The sequence below is a fragment of the Nicotiana tabacum genome, chromosome 10, assembly GCF_000715075.1.
Source record: "Nicotiana tabacum cultivar K326 chromosome 10, ASM71507v2, whole genome shotgun sequence".
Lineage (NCBI taxonomy): Eukaryota > Viridiplantae > Streptophyta > Magnoliopsida > Solanales > Solanaceae > Nicotiana > Nicotiana tabacum.
Window position 1 is genome coordinate 462697 of NC_134089.1, and position 25297 is coordinate 487993.

A 25297-nucleotide genomic window follows, 5' to 3' on the forward strand; every position below is an offset into this window, starting at 1 on the left:
TTCCTTTTTACCATACGAGTGGATAGACATTCTTGCCTTAGGGATCCTTGTCAAGAAGCTTACACGTCTTAGTACACACATGATCTGCTAAATTCCTCATATTTATCCATCATAAGCATGATGCAAAAATCGAGTTCCTCTGACTCAACTCTTCCACAGTTATATCACTTACCAACCATCTTTTTGGATGTAGGCATCGTCGTATTATGAATAAGATAGAATTTAGGAAATTGAGTTCTTACAACCGAGCTCTACCGCACGATCTAGAGTAAGAAAAAAGAGTGACAGTCCTAAATGCCCTGTAGCCTCCTTCTTATAAGTGTGGTGCACAACACACCCATAAACAAGACTCTACTAGACACGGTTTGTAGACTCCCTAGGACAGAACTGCTCTGATACCACTTTTGTCACGATCCAAACCGATGGACCGCGATGAGCACCCGATACCTTACTCAACCGAGTACCAACGTTACATATCATTCTTATCGTACTGTCATTGGCAAATAGGCCAAACGGGCCGTCATGGGTTAACCAGAATAAAGATAAGGGAATACTCAATATAAGACGTCCCAATCTGATAGAAAAACTTATACATGTGACATAGGACCTATAAGACCAAAATTACACTGAACATAGGCTGACAAGGCCGTACAATCTTTCACATACACGACATATGTATACAAGCCTCTAAGGATACATAAATATCATAAAGGTCGGGACAGAGCCCCGCCGTACCAATCAACACATGTCCTAATCATACTGACCAATAGCAACTCCGGAGCAAATGGAGCACACCAACATCTTCCGCTGAGCTGATAGCCTACTTGGAGGACTCTCGACCTGTCTCTCGGGACCTGCGGGCATGAAACGCAGCGTCCCCAGGCAAAAGGGACGTCAGTACAAATAATGTACCGAGTATGTAAGGAATGAAAATCACTAAACAATAGACATGACAAAAACATGGAGTAAAAGACTCGACATGTATGTCGGAATAACTCTGTGAATCATTAATATTATAATGCCATGCATATGCGTATAAATGTCATATCATGCATAGGTATATGCGTTCATAACGTCATCAAGCCTCTGAGAGCATCCCATCATATCATCTCGGTCATTGTGGGCAAAATCATCAACGTATACTAGCTTATCAGGTGGTGGTGCGTATGTAACGCCGTAATCTTTTCCCATATCCCATATACATATAATATACGCTTATATAACGCCTTCTGGTCATGGGTCAATGTACATGTATAAATGCATGAAATGCGTAAGAAATACGTTGATAAGATTTCTCGAATATCATAAAATCAATATGCCTTTCGGACAACTTTATCAAATACGTATTTTTCTGAGACCCATGAATAGAGGATATAATAATAATTCACATGGAGAATAAAGAATATAGACACCCCTAGTATTTCTATGAATAGAGTCATTTATGAAAGTTGCGTAATTTACTCGTTTCGTTTGTATCATTTGGATCATGCCAAAAAGAAAGAAGGGATAGCTTTAACATACCTGAGCCAATTCTCTTGACAATCCCTCTAACACACGTCAATTGCGACAACACGTAACCGCGGATCGAAGTAGGAGAAAATCCGTATGATATTCTTTGAGAAAGATTGCACCGTACTCCTTTAGAAACACAAATCTCGCGCTTCGAAGTTTTAAGTAAATTAATTAAGCTCGATCGTCACTTTGCAAATCTTAGCATCCCCCTTTAAAATTTATGAACAATGTTACTAATAAAGAATGGGATGTTGTTCTCTACAAGAATGGAAAATGAATATAGTCGTACCTTTGTTTTTGGCTTGAATTCTTGCTAAAGTTAAATGTCACGTTACCGAGGATGCTAGTATGCAAATTCTTGTTTTGAATTTGCTGAAGTGAATTAGAGAGGTTAAAGAGATATCCACGTCTCTTTAAGTGAATTAGAGAAAGGATTTTAATGTATTGGTGGTGTGGGCCCCACCTTTCAAGACTTTTGTCACATAATATATATAAATGTGACACCTTTCAAAGTGACTTAAGAGTCATCAAATAGAAGCTACCACGTTAAAGTCCCTTAAACTTTATCCAAAGACTTGGAGTTTCAAATGAATTCTTTAAAAGTGTTAGTTGGTAGGCCCCACTTATAACTTTAAGGCTTAGCAAGCCTTCTTGTCCCAAAGTGTGATACTAATGTAGCATACATATTAGTCATACATAACTTTAGTTGTCATGGTCCCACGTGGACAAGATAATTTATACACTTATCCACTTAAATTAATAATTAATCAACTATCTCAAATTACTTAGAATACTACTCACTTTTAACACACTTTATACACCCTACTATCATGGTCATGTGGTACCTTGTATGGCACTAGTCCATAAATACTGGGTATTGTAGCTTGGACCGTATTTTATCTAAAAATGTCAAACTTCGACGAAATTCATTTTCTTCGATTTGCTTACCTTCTCACTTTCACGAATTTACTCATCACTTGTTTGAAATAGCATAATGCTTATAATCTCAAAATAATCTCATTCCCGAACTTACGTCGATTAACTTACGACGAAACTTTAGCGTACAAAAATACGGGATGTAACACGAAGTCTGCTGAAATTTGTGATTTGATGGCGGCTCAGGGTTGATATTCGATATTGTACCCGCTAATTTCTACGGCATATTTGTCCAACTGTCCCGAGAGCTCGAGTTTGTGCATAATGTTCCTTAGTGGGTAAGAAGTTACGACATATACGAGGTGGCATTGAAAATACGGTTTTAACTTTCGGGAGGCGGTTAACAAAGCCTCACCTAAAATTCTACTAACATAGTAAATAAGAAATTCCGTACCTTCCTATTACCGGATTAGGACTTCACTTACCGCTACCTCGGATACCGCCAAGTAAAGGTATAATTGCTCGTCCGCCTTCGGAGTATGGAGCAAGGGTGGACTCGAAAGTTACCGTTTGAGTTCTTCCGAAGCTTTTTAGCACTCCGGGGTCCAAGAAAAGTTATTCTTCTTCATTAATGAGAAGAACCGATGGCTTTTGTCTGAGGACCTTGATATGAACCGGCCCAGTGCGGCTATGCGCCCAGTTAGCCTCTGAACGTCCTTGACATTGTCCACCACGGTGATGTTTTCTATAGCTTTGATTTTATCGGGATCGATCTAAGTCCCTCGGTTGGACACCATGAATCCAAGGAATTTTTTCGGATCCGACCCCGAATTCACATTTTTTCGGGTTCAGCTTCACATTGTATCTCTTCAATATGTCAAAGGTTTCCTTCAAATGTTTCAAATGGTCATCTGCTTGCAGGAACTTAACTAACATGTCGTCAATATAAACTTCCATTAATTTTCCTATCTATTCTTCGAACATCCGGTTTACTAGGCGTTGATAAGTGGCATCAGCGTTCTTTAATCCGAATGACATTACGTTATAACAATAGGTGCCGAATTTAGTGATAAAGGAAGTTTTTTCTTGATTGCCCGGGTCCATACGGATTTGGTTGTACCCGAAATAGGCGTCGAGAAAGCTGAGTATCTCGTTCCTGGACGTCGCATCGATCATGTGATTGATGTTAGTCAAAGGAAAAGAGTACTTAGGGCATGCCTTGTTCAAGTCTTTGTAATCTATGCACATTCTTAATTTATTTCCCTTTTTTAGGCACTACCACTAGGTTAGCTAACCAATCCGGGTACTTTACTTCTCGAATGGAACCTATTTTAAGGAGTTTACGTACCTCGTCTTTGATAAATGCATGCTTGACTTCGGATTGAGGCCTCATCTTCTGTTTAACCGGGTAGAACTTCGGATCCAAGCTCAACTTATGAGTGGTTATCTCTGGGGGATCCCTGTCATATCAAGATGGAACCAAGCGAAACAATCTATGTTAGCTCTAAGGAATTCAATAAGTTTTTTCCTGAGCTCGGGAGTTAACCCCGTGCCCAGGTATACCTTCCGATCAGGTAAATGTTCAATCAATATGACTTGCTCCAGCTCCTCGACCATTGACTTGGTCGCATCGGAATCATCAAGGGCGATGAACGACCTAGGGACTCTGTAATCATCATCCTCGCCTTCTCCTTACTTCTATGATTCGGTAGGGGCCGGTATCGGTGATTGCTATTTAGTTTCTTCCTTCCTAACCGTCTTCATGTTCTTTGATGTCGAGAGTGCGGACATCGAGATCACCTCATCGACTGGGAACATTTCTTTTGCGGCATGCTGCTCTCCGTAAACCGTCTTGATTCCTCCTGGTGTAGGGAACTTCAGTGTCTGGTGTAGTGTCGAGGGTATTTCCCTCATGTTGTGAACCCAAGGCCTTTCGAATAAGGCGTTATACCTCATGTCCCTCTCGATCACGTAGAATTTGGTATCCTAAATTGTCCCGGCGGTATTTACTGCAAGGTTATTTCTCCTTTGGTAGTTTCGCATGCCATGTTGAATCCGTTTATAACCCAGACTGCTGGCACAATTTGGTCTTGTAGACCCAACTACTCTATGACTCTCGATCTGATGATATTGTCCTAGCTACCTGGATCAATCAACACACGCTTAACTCGAGATTTTATTTATAAGTACAAATTTTACCGGTGCATCATTATGCGATTGTACGAAGCCCCCGGCGTCCTCATCGTTGAAAGAAATAGTTCCCTCCGGGATATAATCTCGGGTTCGTTTTTCCCTTATGATGGATACCTTAGTGCGCTTTAGCATTGGTCCCTGGGGGACATCGACTCCTCCAATGATCATGTTGATGACATGTTGAGGTTCTTATTATTCGGTCTGTTTGTTGGAGTCCTTGTTCCTGAAATGATTTTTGGCTCGATCATTCAGAAATTTCCGGAGATGTCCGTTATTGAATAACCGGGCCACGTCTTCTCTTAATTGTCGGCAGTCCTCGATCCTGTGGCCATGAGTGTCATGATACTTACACATCAGGTTAGGGTCTCTGGCTAGGGTCGGACTGCAATGGTCGAGGCCACTTGGTATCCTTGATGCGCCCGATGGAAGATACGATGCTAGCAGCATCGACATTGAAGTTATATTCCGATAACCATGGTGCCTCCCTAGCCCCGAGTGGCCTATCGAAATCGTTTTTGCTCATGAGTCCCCGGCTATTGTGGCCTCGATCATTACTCTTCTTGTTTCTTGTAGGGTAATGCCCAGATCTGATAAATCTCCGCTATACGATTGATACCGGTCTCTGTTCAGTCTTGGTTCATGATAGACGACTCTCTTAGGACTGTCATCAGTTTTGATGGGATAGACAGACCCGGAGGGGCCCCGAGCTGATCGTCCTCGACTCTGATTTTTGACTGGTACTTGTTATGGACGTCGGCTCATGTTACCGTCGGGTACTCTATCAAATTTTGTTTTAACTATTGTGAAGCCAAGGAGCTTCGGGGGTTAAGTCCTTGAGTGAACGCGTGAATGGCCCAATCATCTGCCACCAGAGGCAAGTCCATCTGTTCCATTTGAAACCTCGATATGAACTCCCTAAGCATTTCGTTTTCCCTTTGTTTTACCTTGAAAAGATCTGATTTTCTGGTCTCGACCTTGATGGCCCCGACATGCGCTTTCACAAAGGCATCTGCAAGCATAGCAAACGAATCGATAGAATTTGGGAGTAAGTTGTGATACCATATTATTGCTCCTTTTGACATGGTTTTTCCGAACGTTTTTAGCAAAACCGACTCGATTTCGTCATCTTCTAACTTGTTTCCCTTGATGGCACACGTGTAGGAGGTCACGTGCTCATTTGGATCCATGGTTCCGTTACACTTTGGAATATCAGGCATATGGAACTTCTTCGGGATTGGCTTCGATGCCGCACTCGAAGGAAAAGGCTTTTGGACAAATTTCTTGGAGTCCAGGCCTTTCAATATCGGGGGCGCTCCTCGGATTTGATCGACTCTATGGTTATAGGCCTCCACTTTTTTGACGTTGATCTCAATCTTCTTTTCCCCCGATGCCACCCGCTTTGTCAGTTCCTCAAGCATTTTTATTATTTCGGGGTTGGCCCCGGACTCAGCTTCACCCGACCTTTCTGTGACTTGCCTATTTCTTCGAGTGTTTTTCCGGGATGGTTCGGGGTCAACTCTGCTGGGGGCGGCTTTGATTCTAGTGTTGTGATATCGCCGCTTGTTGGGCCTGTAACATTTCTAAGATCACCCGCAGATTGATCCCGTCGCCTTCACCCTCGGGTCTACCCCGAGTCGTTGGTCGAGCTCATCCACGAACGTTGTTCTCAGGGTCGGTCGACAGGTTGGCGTCGATGTCCACATGTGAGTTGGCATCGACTGGGTCTGCAACTGGGACTCCGTTGAGATCGGCGAGGGGCACCTCATTGTTAGGTGCTATATTGTTGTTTTTGCTATGATGGCCAGACTCAGCATCAACGTTCAAGTGAGCAGACTGAGAGTTTGACATTTTTTAGGTAGACCTGAAATCAAAATCTCAAAGAACAAGCGTAAAATAGAGTGGTGGTCGCCAAACCGTTTACCCTTTAAATGGATAACAATCAAATTTATATGCGGTTTTAAGATTATGTGGATCAATCCGATACAAGTGATCAATAATGTTAGATAAACAAATGAAAGATAGAATAAATGGCCAAACCAGCAGTAGTATTAAATCCGGGCTCGGTTGTGGGTTTAACGACTAATCTGCCTTTGATTTGTAGCCAAAATATATATATATATATATATATATGAAAAGCTATGAACAAGAATAAGAACTTTTGAATAGCTTAGAAACAAAGAAAACAAGTTTATAGTCCCTTGATATGCGTGTTACAGTGTGTCTATTCAACAATCAATTTCCATTTTACATAGTAGGGGAGTTTTACCCTAAGTACAACTCGAAGAATGGTAAAAATCTTCTTTTTCGTCAATCATTGATCATCTGTTGATACGGGCCGAGATCCACGCTGTGATATTCGGTTAGGCGCGAATATCACAGCCCCTCGTTACTCATGTGCAACTGTTTGATTGTGCCTTTCAAGGTCTTGGAGCCCGAACCGAATTCGGGGGGTGTTGTCTCGATGGTCACGGTGGTGAGTGCTTCGTCCGGGCCTTAGTGCGAGAGGATCCTGGCTTCGATCTTGATTCCGAGTAGTTATGTCATTGCTTTGTTTCCTTCACCGAAAAATCGGGGTGCTCGGTAGCCCCGTTTTACCCGTATACATAACTAAATATTCGGATACAGCTTGCATGGTAGAAGAATCAATAGATATTTTTTGAAGGATCTAAGCAGCATAATCCGATCTTAGCCTTACGAAGTTTATACAGTCAAATTTCCTCCTCATTTCTAAGTAATAGCGTTCAATGAGAGTCAAAAAATTGTGATACAAGGATGGTTTTAGTTTGTTGTATTAGTTAAATCTTGTTCCTGGCGCGGTTTATACCGGATGGGGTTCTCAAGTGCAAGGGACCCCGATTTTATTTACGGGTCGTTTGGTGGGATGTACTAGGAAAAATAATACATATATTAACTTTGATATTATTAATCCCTTGTTTGGTAGTATTTTTCAACCTATGTATAACTACACTCTATTCAGTACTATCCTTATACATAACAAATTATGACATTAGCAATACCATGATTTTTAATACATGGATAATCATGTATAAAGATAGAACTGCACTTTCAAAACCTTTGCATAAAAAAATGGGAAAAGGGTCTAAACTACCCCTATCGTTTGCTAAATGGTTTACAGATACCCTTCGTCCACCTATCCGTCCAAAAACGCACACGACGTTAATTATATTAACAAAATTGCTCGCGCGTCTAACGGCAGAATTTGGGGGCATTCAATTTAGTGATATGGCAGTTTCTCATTGGGCCACGTGGCAATCTTGGGCTGAAACAAAACATTGACCTTATTTTCGACCCACTTAATCTGACCCAAGGTTTTTTAACTGGGTCATAAAATAATACATTAACCCATAATTTCACAAAGATATCCATACACAAGATTTGAAAGGCCAGCACCTAATAATTGATCGAATTTGTTTTCAACTAGAGCGTCGCTTCTGCGGCCAAATATCAATTTTCTTGTCCGTGCAGCGCTATCAAACTGCATAAATAATGTATCTCATAGATATCTAAAAACTAAAATCTTCTAGATTTCTTCTAGAATCTCTTTTAAGCCAGAAAAAAAAAATCTTTGCAAACTCACTGGTATCCACAGATTCTACTGGCCTTCTCGTTTTGCTAACTCCTTTAATTTCTCCTCGTCCGGGTGAACTATCCAGCATGGTAGACTGTGCAATCTTGGAACACTCACTCTCCCTTTAATCCTCCATAAAATTGTTCAATTTGTCTCTTAGAACTTGAACCTTCTCACTATTGCAAGCATTTATAAAGCATGAATATTCTGATTTAAGGGAAAAAGTGTTAGTGCTCAATTTGTGATTTCCCTCCATCAATTTCCCAAAAAACAATCTTGAGAATGGATATCTTAGTGAAGTATAGGTCGTTCTAATTTTAAAATGGGGTTTTGTCAGATGGATTAATGTATTTTATGACCCATGTAAGAAAATGTCACTTTTTTTGTTTCAGCCCGAGATTACCACGTGGCCCAATGAGAAACTACCACGTCACTAAATTGAATGCCCACAAATTCTGCCGTTAGACGCGTGGGGAATTTTGTTAATATAATTAACGGTGTGTGCTTTTTTGGACAGATAGGTGGACGGAGGGTATCTGTAAACCATTTAGCAAACAATAGGGGTAGTTTAGGCCCTTTTCCGGAAAAAAATTATGCAATGCATATTATTTTTAATACATCAAACCAAACAGTCAATAAAAAATAATTACAGCATAACTTCTTAACATTACTAATTCCAAAATTACTAATACACCATATTCAGTACTACTATTCTTATACACCTACCAAACGACCCCGTAGAGTTAAAACGCTAGCAGCTTCAAATTGGCTTACCACACTGCTTGCTCGTTATATTTGAAAGAGACAAGTAAAAATATGCAGGACGACTTTTATTGTCAGCTCAAGTAAATGGTCAGCTAATACTAACAGAAGATAATTTAGTTGGATGATGATAAAATGCATTCCAGAAAACGCGTGATACTGGGCAAAATTGAATTCCAAATATGGACGAGTTAAGCAAGAAAAATATTTAATTTAAAATAAAATGATGCATGCTTAGTGCAAGTGTATAGCCACAGCAAGTAATCCAACTACTCTTGAATGGAGGTTAACGGAAGCGTCTTCTTGATATCAAAATGGCAGTTAAAAAGGGTCCCAGGAGGAACCTACGGGCTTTTTCCTTTTCATTAGATTAGGGTTACAACAAACCATGAAACACTACTGTTTGATTTGGCTACTCAAGCAATTTTGATTCTCAAGTATCATTTGGTTTAGTTGCAGAAAATTAAAATGCACAATCCCACATACAGGACTAGATCAGTTTGTCACTTAGAAAGCAGTATCAAAAGCCGAAGGTAGCATGTGTCTTGGCTGTGATGTCAATTGACAACACACAACACCTTCTTGTAACAATTGCTTTGAAGTCGCAGAACATCAATCTTTGACTGTAGTCCTCAGTATCCTCACATCATGGATTGGTCTGCATTCATATCCAATGGAAGACTAAGTAAACGAAACCTGAATTAGAGCCTTCATACTCATTAGTATGGTTAAAGAGAAGAGGACTAACAAACTTCAAATGCACAAATAAGGTTTTTTTCTGATGTTTTCTGTAGGCATAACATTTTTCGGAATACTGCAGCATGACATTTGTTCTCATGCTAATGTAAAGTATATGATAGGAAAGCACAATACCTGTCAGTATTATCAGTTTGAACACTGCCGAGTCTCTTGATAATTTCCATTCCCCGACAAACTCTTCCAAAAATGGTATGTTTCCCTAACATCACATGAATGAAAACTTATCAGCTAATAGTGCACTTAAACAGCTATCAATGCGACATAAGAACAGACTACAAACAAAGAAGAGATGGAAACTATACTCACCATGCTAATTGTTACAGGGCCAATTTTTCGCAAATGGCACTGCACGGCAGCAGCCTGACACTCAAGCTACTCAGCATTACTTTTCCCTCACTGTTTAGGACATAGAATTATTTAACACTTCTGAAACGGAAGCAACACAATTACGGATAAATACCCAACCTTTTATTATTCTCGCAAAATATACAAAGGACTCTCTGTTGGAAGGCTCACAACTGATTTCCTCCCAAGCCAAAGAAATACAACACCTATATATAGCGGCTGCCACTGGCAGATTACAAGGGGGCAATTTACAAAGGGGCAATTACATCATAGTGCTTGACAGGTATAAACAAACACTTAGCCATGTAATGGAGCACTTCCCACAAAATGTCCCTCTTCACCACTTAGCCATGTTTGGTGGAGCACTTCCCACGAAATGGTCCACCGTTAGCACTTTAACCCACTGCAACATGTCTTGCACACAACTTTGCCTACACTTTGTCTTTAACTTGCCTTGTCATTTGACCATGCCTCGCACATTAGCTTATGACAATGTCTTTGTCACAGTCTTGCCGTCCCACTAATCTGTACGCATGCCTTGGCCAAATGCCATGCGTCTGTCTTCGTTTGCCATCATCGTCGCCCACATCAAAGGCTGCTTTGCCATCACTCAAAGAACCTTGCTCAACTGACTTGCCCAAGTCCGTGCACTGACTTAAGCACACTCCCCGCTCCATACATTGCTTGTCAAACCCACACGAACCCATGCTAAAGGGCAATGTACAAGCCCTTGACATTGGTTCTGCCCCGGCAACCGTCACGTCTCAACATTAGGGGCTAACAAACCACCCCCAGTAGTTGAACTCGACGTCCTCGTCGAGGCTGACTTCAAGTAGTCCTCTACTTGCTGTTCATATTGCCACAATGAATCACCTTTTTCCCAAGTCGCATATGTCTCTGGATTTCCTTTCCATTGAATCAGGAATTTCGTCCGCCTATTCGTCTTATGCATCCCAAGAACCCGGTGGTCAAGAACCTTCTCAATTTATTCCTCAAGCTGAGTGCGCATCTCAGGAGGAGCTCTCTTTGTTTTTTGTCTGCCTGAATCTTCAAAATCTTCAACATAAGACTTTAGATCACATGAAAAGTCGGATGTATTTTCATTCTTTCAGGCAGCGTCAGTCGGTAAGCAACTTCACCAACTTTTGCAGCAACTTCAAAAGGACCATCATACCTTGAAACCAAGGCTCTATGCCTAACTCGACTGTCAATCTTTTTCGAAATCGGCGGAGTGAGCTTTAACAACACTTTATCACCCACTTTGAACTCCAAGGGACGCCTATTTTTGTCAGCATATTTCTTCATTCTTCTCTGAGCCTTTGCCAAGCTATTTGTCGCTTCTTTGATCACAACTTCTGTATCCCAACCATAGTGATAAGCAGCTGGACATTTACCCCCGTCTTTTGTTGTGCAATCGCCGTTGGTTGTGCAGGCTGCTTCCCCATTACAATCTCAAACGGACTCATCTCCGTTGATGAAGACTTGTGCAAATTATAAGAGAATTGTGCACAATCTAGCAAATTTGTCCAGTTGCGTTGACTGGCAATCACGAAGTGCCTCAAATATTCTTCCAACATATGGTTAATTCTCTCGGTTTGGCCATCAGTTTGGGGATGATTCGCCGTTGAAAACTTCAAGTTCGTACCCATCAAGTTGAACAGATGAGTCCAGAACCGGCATGTAAATCGAGCATCCCTGTCACTAATAACGTCCTTCGGCATTCCGAAATATTTAACCACATTCTTGAAGAACAATTCAGCAGCAACTTTTGAAAGACATTCTGTAGGGGCAGCAATAAAAATAGCATATTTAGAAAACCTGTCAACCACGACCATGATCGACAACAATCTATTGACCTTAAGGAACCCACTGATAAAGTCATCGAAACAGATTGCCATGGTTCTTCTGGAATAGGCAGAGGTTGTAGCAACTGGACAAATTTGCTAGATTGTGCACAATTCTCTTATAATTTGCACAAGTCTTCATCAACGGAGATGAGTCCGTTTGAGATTGTATTGGGGAAGCAGCCTGCACAACCAGCGACGATTGCACAACAAAAGACTGGGGTAAATGTCCAGTTGCTTACCACTATGGTTGGGATACACAAGTTGTGATCAAAGAAGCGACAGATAGCTTGGCAAAGGCTCATAGAAGAATGAAGAAATATGCTGACAAAAATAGGCGTCCCTTGGAGTTCAAAGTGGGTGATACGGTATTGTTAAAGCTCACTCCGCCGATTTGGAAAAAGATTGATAGTCGAGTTAGGCATAGAGCCTTGGTTTCAAGGTATGATGGTCCTTTTGAAGTTGCTGCAAAAGTTGGTGAAGTTGCTTACCGACTGACGCTGACTGAAAGAATGAAAATACATCTGACTTTCCAAGTGAGTTTTCTAAAGTCTTATGTTGAAGATCCTGAAGATCCAGGCAGACAAAAAACAAAGAGAGCTCCTCCTGAGATGCGCACTCAGCTTGAGGAAGAAATTGAGAAGGTTCTTGACCACCGGGTTCTTGGGATGCATAAGATGAATAGGCGGACGGAATTCTTGATTCAATGGAAAGGAAAGCCCGAGACAGATGCGACTTGGGAAGATGCGACTTGGGAAAAGGGTGCTTCATTGTGGCAATATGAACAGCAAGTAGAGGACTTTTTGAAGTCAGCCTCGACGAGGACGTCGAGTTCAACTACTGGGGGTGGTTTGTTAGCCCCTAATGTTGAGACGTGACGGATGTTGGGCAAAACCAATGTCAAGGGCTTGTACATTGCCCTTTGGCATGGGTTCGTGTTGGTTTGACAAACAATGTACGGAACTGGGAGTGTGCTTAAGTCAGTGCACGGACTTGGGCAGGTCAGCTAGGCAAGGTTCCTTGAGTGATGGCAAGGCAGCCTTGGATGTGGGTGACGACGATGACAAACGAAGACAGACGCATGGCATTTGGCCAAGGCATGCGTACGGATCAGTGGGACGGCAAGGCTGTGACAAAGACATTGTCATAAGCTAATGTGCGAGGCATGGTCAAATGACAAGGCAAGGCAAGTTAAAGACAAAGTGTAGGCAAAGTTGTGTGCAAGACATGTTACAGTGGGTTAAAGTGCTAATGGTGGGACCATTTCGTGGGAAATGCTCCACCAAACATAGCTAAGTGCTCCACCAAACATGGCTAAGAGCTGAAGAGGGACCATTTCGTGGGAAGTGCTCCATTACATGGCTAAGTGCTAGTTGACAGGTGACAAGCACTATGATGTAATTGCGCCTTTGTAAATTGCTCCTTGTAATCTACCAGTAGCAGCCACTATATATAGGTGTTGTATTTCGTTGGCTTGGGAGGAAGTCAGTTGTGAGCCTTCCAACGGAAAGTCCTTTGTATATTCTGCGAGAATAATAAAAGGTTGGGTGTGTACCCGTAATTATGTGTGTTGCTTTCGTTTCAGAAGTCTGAAATAATTCTAAGTCCTAAACAGTGAGTGTGTACCCGTAATTATGTGTGTTGCTTTCGTTTCAGAAGTCTGAAATAATTCTTAGTCCTAAACAGTGAGGGAAAAGTAAGGCTGAGTAGCTTGAGTGTCAGGTTGCTGTCGTGCAGTGCCATTTGCGAAATATTGGCCTGTAACAACTGGTATCAGAACTTTGCTCGTGATTTTGGATCATGGCTGGTGGATCCAATGCAGACTTGCGTGAACGTGTGCAAAAGTTGGCGGCACTGATGGGTGTGACTGACGACCCTTTAGATTTAGACGATCTAATTACTGAGATCTATCGTCTAAAGGATGGATTGAATCAGTTTCGTGAAACTATTCAACAAACGTGTGAGGCCACGAATGTTCAAGTTGAAGATCTGCAAAAGGAGAATGAAACTCTTAACTTGGAAATTGTTGTTCTTCGAAGGACTTTGGATGCTCCTGGCCGAGACAGTGAAGAACGTTCTAAGGTAAAGATCCCAGAACCGGCGTTTAGTGGAGCGCGTAGTGCTAAAGAGCTGGAGAACTTTCTATGGGATATGGAGCAATATTTCGTTGCTGCCAAGATTCCAAACGGGAGATGCAAAACTATGGTGGAGAACTCGCATGGCAGGCAACGAAAGAGCGGGCAGGCCCAAGATCGATGCGTGGGAAAAACTCCGGAAAGAAATGAAGGACCAGTTCTTACCTAGCAGCGCGTCGTGGCTAGCTAAGGACCGCTTGAACGTCTGCAGAGGACCGGAATAGTTCGTGATTATATTAAGGAATTCACTTCCTTGATGTTGGATATACAAAACACGTCGGAGAAGGACAAGTTGCATAATTTTATTTCTGGAATGCAAGCGTGGGCACAGAACGAACTCAAGAGGCAGAACGTGAAGGACCTCCCGACTGCGATTGCTGCAGCAGATTCATTGGTTGATTACTGCAGTACCTGAAGTCTTTCTGAAATTCCTTCTACTTGAAAACCCCAAAGAAAAAGCTAGAGAAGAAAGGGGAATGGAGGAAGGAAGTCTGAAAAGAATTCGTGGGAAAGGGCAAGGCTATTGCTGACGGATCTGCTAGAAATAGAGGCAATGCCAACAAAAAGAGCGATGGTTGCTGGACTTGCGGTGGATCTCATAATGCAAAAAACTGCCCAAATCGAGAACTAGTTAATGCTTTGCTTGCAACAAAAAATAATCGGGAAGGAGAAGGTAGAGAAGTTGCTGCCTTGGTGAACCCTTTGCAACAGTTGAATGTCATCTCGTTGCTTAATGCTATAAGCAACGAGACTAACCCTCATTCTTTACAGAGCTGGGGTGGAGTACTACATTCAGCATAAACCAATGTCTTAAGAATATTCTCTATAATTTCAAAGTGCAACTTAAGTCATGTCTAAGATGGCCTTGGAGATAAATGCAATTGAAAATAATTGAAATTACATAAGGAAAAAGAGAAAAGTGAGCTACTATCCTTCCTGATATAGAGAGTCAATCAGCTATGCCTCAATCCCAAATATAATTGGGATTGGCTAGCTCTACTAGAGGAGTAATTTCATAAAAACCAAAATACTATATCAGTACTCTAATATAGTACTTATGTAACGACCCGGTCGTTCATTCTGAGAGTTATAGCCCCATTTCCCCCATCTATGCTTATTTATGTGTTGTTCAGCTGTGTTGAGTTGTATCGAGTTGGTAGGTTTGGGTTCGGAGTAGTTTTGGAGTGAAATAACACTTAGTCTCTTAGTTAGAAAGCTAAGTTAGAAAAGTCAACCGGAAGTTGACTTATGAGTAAACGAATTCGGATTTGGATTTTTATGATTCGATTAGCTTCGTTGGGTGATTTTAGACTTAGGAGTGTGTCCGGAATGTAATTTGGAGGTCCGTGGTAGAATTAGGCTTGAATTGGCGAAAGTTGGAAGTTTAGAAGTTCTTAGGCTTGAATCCGAGGTTGATTTGGTGTTTTGGTGTTGTTTTAGGTGTTCCGAAGGTTTAACTAAGTTCGGGTAGTGATATATGATTTGTTGGAATTATTGGTTGAGGTCCCGAGGGCCTCGGGTGAGTTTCGGATAGGTTTGGGTTGTGTTGCGCTCGTTTTTCTTATGTTTCGACGCCGTCTCTTCAAGCATAAATGATATCATATTGAACAAATGAGCTCCGACTTCTTTTTTGATTGAAGAATTAGATCCGTATCGTAATTACGAACCCGTAGCAAAAAAGAATCGTCGAATTTGGACATCGTATGAGAATTTAATGGTCATTTTACTAAGAATTAGGTTGCCAGATTTTTCAGATTAATTACAAAATTGTCACTGAATTCGTATTTAAAAATCTGCACGATTTGCAAATATTAAAACCTACATATCTCCTTCATTATAAGGTCAAATTGAGTGATTCAAAAGTCTAACTTGACTAAAATTTTACAAGGAATCCATTGGAGGCATAAAAGGCGAGTTTCGGGATCGTTTGGCACGAGAAACGAGGCAGAATAGCTGACAGAAGAATATATAAAACGATGGTTTGTTCATTCGGTCATATTTTGAGTTGGGGAGCTCGGATTTGGGCGATTTTCACCATAAGGATAAGGGTAAGTGTTCTCTACTCAGTTTTGGTTATATTTCATGAATCCATCTTCGTTTTTGGGATTTGATTGATGATTTCAAAGTGAAATTGAGGGAGTTAGGTTTGAGTTTTGAAGAGTTTAAGTGAGGATTTGAGGGATCAAACGGAGTTCGATTTTGATGAATTTTATATGGTTAGACTCGGAAGAGGACGAGGTTTATTATTATGCCATTTTTGACTGATTTCGAGACGTGGGCCGGGGGACCGGGTTTTGACCGATTTTGGATTTTTGGCATATTTATGTAGTTTTTATTGTGGAATTCGATTCTTTAGACTATGTTGATAGTAGCTTTCTGATTTTTGGTTAGATTCGGAGCTTTTAGAGACCGAGTTCAGAGACGAGGGCATCCCGGCGTAAGATTTTACGTTGTTAAGGTAAGTAACAGTTTTAACTCTGGCTTTGAGGGTATAAACCCGGAGAATTTGATATCGTGTGACTAATTGGAGGTGATACCCACGCTAGGTGACGGGCGTGTGGGTGTATACCTCGAGGGATTGAGATTTGGTCCGTCCCGTGAGGCCTCATGGCCATCATTTGTGTTTACGTAGTTACTTGTTGTTGAACTTGTCTGCCTTCATGTTAGAGATCATGCTTGGGCTTTATTCATGCTCACATTATTTGTACTCCGTCATAAAAATTATTGTACATGTTTACCTCAGTCTTTATTATTTGCTAATATGCTGTGATACTTGATGTAGGATGTGTTCCCTTATTTGTTGATGATGGTGAGGCTAGTGAGGTACATGATTGAGTGAGGTCGAGGGCCTGGTTGTGAGGATATTAATACCATAGCATGTGAGTTGTCCGCGTAGCACGTGAGTTGACCATGCGGGTCCAGGTAGTGATACCATAGCGCGTGAGTTGTCCGTGCTTAGCGCTTGGGCTTTGGGAGCCCCTCCGGAGTCTGTACTCACCCCCAATGAGCGCAGAGTGTTAAGCGTTAAGTGTTGAGTGCGAGTGCTGAGTGATGGAGTGACATTGTTGTGAGGTTGCATTTACTTTTGTTGTTGCTACATTTACCTTTGTTGTTGCTACATTTACCTGTTAATTTTCCTTGTAGTCTTACTGATTTATGAAATTACATGTCTACTCTTGTTTGTACTTAATTGTGGAAATAATAATTGGATCATTCTGCTTAGCTCGTCACTACTGCTCAGTTCCTTAGTTATTTCTGTTACTACTAAATCGGTTGTACTTTATGTGCAGATCCAGGTGAGTTAGAAGGCGGCGATCGTTGAGTTCAGGCTGGCTATCTTTGGAGACTGCAAGGTAGTTGTTAGCGTCCGCAGGACCTTGTTACTCCTCTTGTCATTTCTTCTTTTGGACAGTTAGGCAGTTTATATATCTTAGTTCATAGTTTTAGATGCTCATGACTTAGTGACACTCTGATGTTTGGGGCTCGTTTCCGTATTTTCTATATTATATTTAGAGTTGATTTAATTTATGAGAAATTCAAATGTTGGTATTGTTTTATTAAATTCTTATAATCAATTTAGTAGTAATATTTTGGGAAATAGGCTTACCTTGTAACACGATAGGCGTCATCACGACCACGGTTAGATTTTGGGTCGTGACAACTAATCATTTTAGATCCCTTGTACCAGAAACCCAAAGCCCAAAATAATGGATCAGGCCTATTTGTATATGGCACTCAAAAGCATGGCTTTCAAGAAACAAATATTATATCCTGACAATGCAGAACCTAATTTAGTCGTCTAACTGAAAAATGAGAACGCTCACAAGAACTGATCGTGGCTTTATGTACCATATATTTTAATTTAGTCTTAATAAGGCAGCTCATGAATTTTTACACATAATCGAGGAAAGAAGAGCGAATATTTCTTCCTCCGGCTTGGTTTGGTATGAATTGATTATCTTGTCTCAGTAAAAGCTAAAAGAGATTGACCAGCATCTCATCATAGAGGAGCCTCCTCAAACATTTTGACAGACACGGGATTCATCTGAATTTTGAAACTCCTTTTTTCCACCATTTAAATGGTTCCTTATAGCTTCAAGTTCAATCAAAAGTTATAGTTCCACTTCTTTGATGCACAAACAGAAAAAAGTTGTTAAGGGAGCAACGTACAGAAAAATAAATCAGCCATGTGTACTACAGGACATCCAGCTGATTCAACAACGAAAAAACTATTCACACAATTTGTCGGAAAACAAGCTGGATGTGTACTTACCATCAAGTGACTGTGCAGGTGCCAAGGTGATGAAGAATTGACTTCCATTTGTATTCGGCCCAGCATTAGCCATGGATATGATACCTGCTCCTGTATGCTTTAACTGTTGGTTTATCTCATCATCAAACTTCGCGCTGCAAGGTTTACTTCTTAAATTACTCAAAAGCCAATTATGTAAAAAGATGATCTCCTTCTTCACAATGTATGACAGACAAGTTTTAGCATGTCCATAAATGATAATAGATAACAGCAAATGACTCTACTATTAGATGCCCCAATCAACTCATCACCATCAATTCCTCGTTAATGATGTATCTTTTTCAAAGGCACTGGAGAAAACAAACTAGAAGCAGAATGACAACAGCTAAAGCATGTGGTAGAAAAATATATGTATGTTTGCAGCAACCTTGAACAGATAGTTAGCCCAATTATTCACACCTGTTGGGAAATAGAGAATGATCTCCTGTTTTAGACTTTTAGTTAGAACGGTTTTAGTAAACCTCCAACAGAAGTGTAGTCAGCAGCAACGTAACTATGTACTCGGCATGCTGCTCTGAACTCAAACTTTAGTCACGTGAGATTACACATTTGATCCACTTCGTCTCTCCTCCTCTTTTCTTTTTGCTCCCTCTATTTCAATTTATATGACGCATTTCGCTTATCGAGAGTAAGTTTGACTAATATTTGAAACTAAATTGATTAGTAAAACTATATGAAAAGTGCTATAAGTTGCAATTCTTCTCATGTCAATATGATTAAAAAAATACATATCAAAATGTTGGTCAAACTTCATACAATTTAAAACTCGAGAAGCGAAATGTGTCGCATAAATTGAAACAGAGGGACTAAAATTTTAAGAAAATTTGATAGATTTATTTCTGTTTAAATAACCTTTCACCACTGACAAATCAGATGTAGTAAAACTGATTTATAAAATACATAAGATAATCCAGATGGTTAGCGGAGCTGCTGGAATAATAACACTTAAGAGAAAGAAGTCATGCAAATGAAAATACTTTTTGCTTAGCTTTTCAAAAGCAACTTAAGAAAGTTTAACTAATTACTTCAATGTTCAACTATTTTCAGCTTGAATCAACAGCCTGATGCAACTATTTTTGAAGTCTGGAGCCAACAAGGGTGGAATCTAATTGGACATAGATTTTTTTACTTTTATCAACCAAAAAAAAAATGAAAACATTGTTTGATCATAGAATTTGACCAGTTTTTTCAAAAAAAATTCAAGTTCCAAAAATGAAACCTTTTCTTCCACTCACAAAACTTCAGCTTTTTTTCAAGTAAAATGCCTATCCAAACACAATTTCAACCTCCAAAAATAATTTTTCAACACAACTTCAGAAACTCTTTTTTCAAGTTTCAACCAAATCTATGTCCAAACACTAGCTAAGGTTTAGAAGACTGCTTAATGACCGGAAAGTGAGTAAAATAGATGAGTTCTTCAAAATTTTGGAAAGCAAAGATACCTTATAAGGTGGCATGTTTTTCACGGTTGGTTGCAAATGAAGCATGTTTGACTCAAGATAATTTGATGAAAGGGGGTTTCAGCTGTGTTCAAAATGTGTTCTACGGGGGAAGGACTCAGAAAGCGTAAATCGTCTCTTTTTACCCTGTTTGAAGGACTTGAAAGCATGTTTAACTCAAGATAAATGCATCACGTAAAATGGAACTGTGGGCTAAGTTTGCTCGAACACGAGTGTGGGTGTCCGACACGGGTGCGGATCTAGAGGTCGGATCCTTCGAGATGTAAATTCTAAGATTAGGGGATACGGATCCTAGAACGGATACGGGTGTGGGGATCCGGCTAAAAATAATTCAAAAAACAAAAATATAAAAATATCTCTAAATTATGAAAAAAATTGTGGAATACTTACGTATAGCTTGTAAAGTGTGAATTTCTTTTTTATTCTCAAGTTGTAAATAACTAAAGGATTGATTTCCTAGATAAGATAAGCTATTTTCATCAAATTTATCCTAGTTTTGGTTCTGATTTTTGGAATCAAATTATATCTCGTCTCAAATTTTTCTGTCTGTCGTGGTCAAAGTACCCAAAATTGTTTGACCAAATCCGGTACATATCTCATACCCACACCCATATTAGTGTCGTGTCAGCACGGGTGCGGCACTTAAAATGCCGTGTCAGAGCAACTTAGACGGTAGGAGTCATTTAAAGTAACAGACACATACATTAAATACAATATTATGTACAACACTCTCCTTGGATGTCTATTAATAGAATTTAGAAATAACACGTTATAAAATAATAAAAGTCAAACAAGAGAATTGTACAAGGAACTTCAAGAGATATTTTGTTACTTTTGATATCTTCTTTACAGGAAGTGAAAATGGCCTAACTATTTATAGGCAAGGGTTTATCCTTCCAAAAACGCCAAGAGGTAAGAGTAGAGGCATTTGACTCTTCAACTGCAGAAGGGGCAATAACCTTTCAATAGTACCAAGGATCGTGTCCTTTCAATAAAGCCAGAATCATGACCTTTTAGTAATAGAATGGCCAACTTAGAAGAAGAAAATCGCTTGATAGTTCTAACATTATCTATTAATGGACATCCATGGAGAAGTGTTGTAAATAATATCAAAATGTGGATGTCCGTTCCTGATGTTTTTAGATCTACTAAGCTATTCTCTTCTCCCAAGTTTTTTTAAGCAAGTTTATTAATGTTTGGGCAAACAATGCCCCGTATATAACAGGTATACGAAAAAGTAGAAAGCCTACAAAAAGATATGGCTTTCTACAAATGACGACCAATGGTCTATACATAAAGGGGTCTCATGAATGCACCAAAATGAAATAAGGGATAAGAGGCTACTCCTAAATCGTGAGAAATTCATCTTGTCTCCTAAGTTGGTCATTTGATTACTAAAGGCCATGGTCTTTGACTTTATTGAAAGGACTTGACCCTTAGCATTATTGAAAGGCCACCCTCCTGAAGTTGAAGAGTCGAATGATTGTTGACTCTTGCCTCTTGGCGTTATATAAACTATATGTTGAATCCTTTGACTTTTTCGTTTATTTACCCTTTTTTATAGTTTGAATCTCCATAGTGAGAATCTTGGCTTTGCCACCTTAGGCGGATGGAAAAAAATCACCTAGTAATTTTTGCCTCTATTGGAATTTGAACGTGCGACCTGATGGTTCTCCTCCAACTTCATTTACCACTAGGTCACACCCTTGGAGAAGAGACCTTCATTACTTGTTGATGTCTTTTAGAGAGGCTCATGTTTATAGGAGAAAAAAGATGCTTGGTCTCCAGAACTAACAAGATTGGTTCCTCTAGATTGGTTTCATGTAACTTACTCTCCAGCAAGAAGTAGTTATATTGTGCTACTTAGCCTTCTGCTACTCACACTGGAAATCAAACTCGAATTTGAAATAATTGACATACACAATTTACATTATTGACAACATTTAGGCCTTTACATATACCCGTAAATAGATTCTCCACCTCTTCCGGTACCAGTTGGATCTCCACCTTGAACAATAAAATCCTATACACAAAATCAAAAAAATATATCTAAAATCACTTGAAATTAGCAACAATCGAAAAGAGATGAGAGCAAAAGAAAAATACCTTGATAATTCTATGAAACTTGACATTATCATAGTACCCTCTTCGAGCAAGCTCTATGAAATTCCGACACGTTCTTGGCGCATGCTTGTAATACATCTACAAAATAAAATAATCAAATTTGACACTTTTATCTTCATTACCCAAAAAAGAAAACCCAACTGCAAAATACTCAACTAAGAAAAAGAAGAAATAGGAGTACCTCAAGTGTGAAAGAACCCATGGAAGTTTCTAGAGTGACCTCTGGAGGCCCTCCTTCTGCACTCGGCCACATCAAGGCTTTAGAGCTGAGTATTCAGTGTTTCGGGGCTGCTGCTGTTGAGAAGAAAGTTGAATTTTTTGGCGTTCTGGACCAATGGCGTCTGCTCTATATGGAGGTCTAGTACCGGGTCGAGTAGCGGATCTATTTTTTCTCGGGATTGAATTTGGGTCGGGTTAAATTTAGGACTACGGTTTAAAATTTATTTATTTATTACTTTTGACATAACGACCAAATTTCAGTCTTCTTCTTTCTTTTTTTTTTTTTTTTGGTAAGTGGTAATTATATTAACATTAGAACTATGTTACATCCATAGAAGAGACATTAGAAGTTTCATTAGCCCCAGTTAACCTATTAGCGCTACTGATAAGGTTATCAAGACTTGTTAGGTTATTACAAAGAGTAGTAGAAATGGCTCTAACATTAGCTAGTTCCTTTTTTTTTACGTTAATTAATGTTTTACACAATTTGAAGGTGTTATAAAAAGAGCTAATATAGTTTGGGGGTCGTTGCTAGTTCCTTACTTTAACAAAAGGTCTGACACCTTGTTATCGTCTCTGAAATTATGTCGTGGTATGACATTCCCCAACTTCTTCAATAGGTACCTGTATTTAGTGACGATGTTATGATAATTATTTTTTAGAAGTTGATCACCTTATTGTTACAAAATTGAGCTAATATAATTCGGGGGTCGTTGATGGTTCCTTGCTTCCACAAAAAGTCTGACAATTTGTTGTCGTCTTTGAAATTATGTTGAGGTATTGCATTCCCAACTTCTTCAATAGGTACATGTATTTAGTGACGATGTTAGAATAATTATTTTCTAAAAGTTGAAGAACATTAGACGAATCTGTTTCAATTTCTGGTGGAAATAAGTTGCCAATCATCATTTATTTGTAGTCCATAAGGTATTATTGCAAACGTAAACTTAATTCATACCATGATCTTGAAGATGATAATCTTACAGAAAATTTTTACATAAAACATATCTGAATCATAAGTCATTATCACGAAGCGAAAGCGTTAATTGGAATTGGTTTCTCGCCCCTGGCCCTAACTTTCGTTACCGCCAACTTTAGTGATGGAAGATAGAATAGAAAAATACGGTAACCCTAATGGGTGGGGAGAGGACCAATTTATAGAGGTTCTCACTTAATTCGGTACGTCCATCAAGTGACCGATCGGACGGATGAGATTTGCTCTTTAATTAAATATTAATTACGGGCATTAAACCTATTTGGCCACACATGTAGGAAAACTTACATTCTCCCACTTGGCCCAATAATCACATAATATTAATATTTATTAATATAAATATTAGTTGCGCATAAATAAATCTCTTCTATAATGTCCATCATAAATACCATAATACGATAAACTACTAAATGTGAGTTATGGCGGTTATATATAATTTGTCTACATACTCCCTTCTATATACTACAACATTAGCAACTCATCGTACCAGGTTCATAAGCTATAAAATATTATGGTCCACAATAACGTCTCATTGAGACTTATCCTGTAATATCTCAAAACAATAGTGTGCACCCCATTATGAGAAATAGAAAATCATTAATGTATATCAGAAACACATAAATATGCTCAGCGTGTCAAAACATCATAAATACATTAGTCATAAATACAGTCAAGACCTATTTTATGTATATGTTATTTAAATATCTTTGGTTGTAAACCTTTCGTTAACGGATCTGCAATCATGAGATCAGTTCTAATATGCTCAAGTGACACTCTTTGTTTCTGAACTTCCTCCTTGACGGTAAATACTTTAATTCCATATGTTTGGCACCTTTGGAGTACTTATCGTTCTTAGAGAAGAACACTGCTGCAAAATTATCACAGTAAATTTTCAGCGGCTTAGTAATGGTGTCGACAACCCCCAAGTCCTGAAATAAAGTTTCGCAACCATAATGCATAAATTGTGGCTTCAAAACATACCACAAATTCTGCTTTCATCGTAGATCTAGCAATGACAAATTGTTTGGAACTCTTTCACGATATTGCTCCTTCAACTAATTGGAACAAATAACTAAACGTGGACTTTATAGTGTCAATACATCCAGCGAAATCTGAATCCGAGTATCCAACAACTTCCAAATGCTTGGATCTCATATACATGAGCATGTAATCCTTCGTTCCTTTCAGGTACTTCAAGATTTTCTTTGCAACTTTCCAATGATCAATTCCTACTGAACAGTTATTCATGTTAAATCTCTCTATAACTCTTTCGATATAGCCTTTATGAGACAATCCTAATAATCCTTGTTATCTATCACGGAATATTTCTATTCCTATCACATAGCCTCACCCATATCTTTCATTTCAAAATTCTTAAAGAGAAAATCTTTAGTCTCATGCAATATGCCTAAATCACTAGTATCAAGTAGAATATCGTCAACATATATGACTAAAAATATAAACTTGCTCCCACTGATCTTTTGGTATATACACCGATCAACGGTATTTTCCACAAATCCAAAAGATGTTATGGTATCATTAAACTTTATATACCATTGTCATGGGGCTTGTTTAAGTCCATGTATTGATTTCTTTAGTTTACACACCATTTGACATTTTTCTTTAGTTTTGAAACCCTCTGGTTGGTCCATATAAATTTCCTTCTCGAGATCTCCATTAAGAAAGGCAGTTTTCACATCCATTTGGTGTAACTCTAAATCATAATGAGCCACCAAAGCCATAATAATTCTTAATGAATCTTTCTTTGAAACCGGTGAAAAGGTCTCTTTATAATCAATGCATCCTTTTGAGTATAACCCTTGGCAACAAGTTTGGCTTTATATCGTTCAATATTGCCATTTGAATCGCGTTTGGTCTTAAAGACCCATTTACACCCGATTCTTTTAGAACTTTCTGGTAATTCATCGAGATCTCAGACTTTATTGTATTCCATGGAGTTTAACTCTTCCTTCATGGCATAAATCCATTTATCAGACTCATTAGTTTCTATGGCTTGTGAAAATAAGATCGGATCTTTATTAAGACTAATGTCAAAATCTAACTCTTGTAAATAAACCACTAATCATCCGAAATAGCCGATTTTTTAATTCTTTGAGATTTTCTTAATGGCATTTCTTGTGGTTCATTTGTATCAGATATTTGTGAGTTAGTT

General features: G+C 39.3%; 1 protein-coding gene across 5 annotated transcripts; it reads right to left on the reverse strand.

Annotated features, from left to right (window-relative positions):
- Positions 1-527: 527 nt before the first annotated feature.
- On the reverse strand, positions 528-22251 carry LOC107773747 (peptidyl-prolyl cis-trans isomerase CYP18-2). 5 transcript variants are annotated; one of them, XM_075222415.1, is made up of 6 exons: positions 22093-22251; positions 21894-21989; positions 21749-21810; positions 18289-18422; positions 9806-9890; positions 9213-9590 (listed from the first exon to the last, which is right to left on the reverse strand). In XM_075222415.1, the coding sequence occupies exons 1-6, from the start codon at positions 22162-22164 to the stop codon at positions 9545-9547; spliced, it is 495 nt and encodes a 164-aa protein (XP_075078516.1). In that variant the 5' UTR covers positions 22165-22251; the 3' UTR covers positions 9213-9544. The 5 variants fall into 5 exon arrangements, with proteins under 5 accessions (XP_075078518.1, XP_075078516.1, XP_075078517.1 ...); XM_075222416.1 differs by having other exon boundaries at positions 9213-9613; XM_075222414.1 differs by having other exon boundaries at positions 9213-9628.
- Between the last annotated feature and the right edge of the window lie 3046 nt (positions 22252-25297).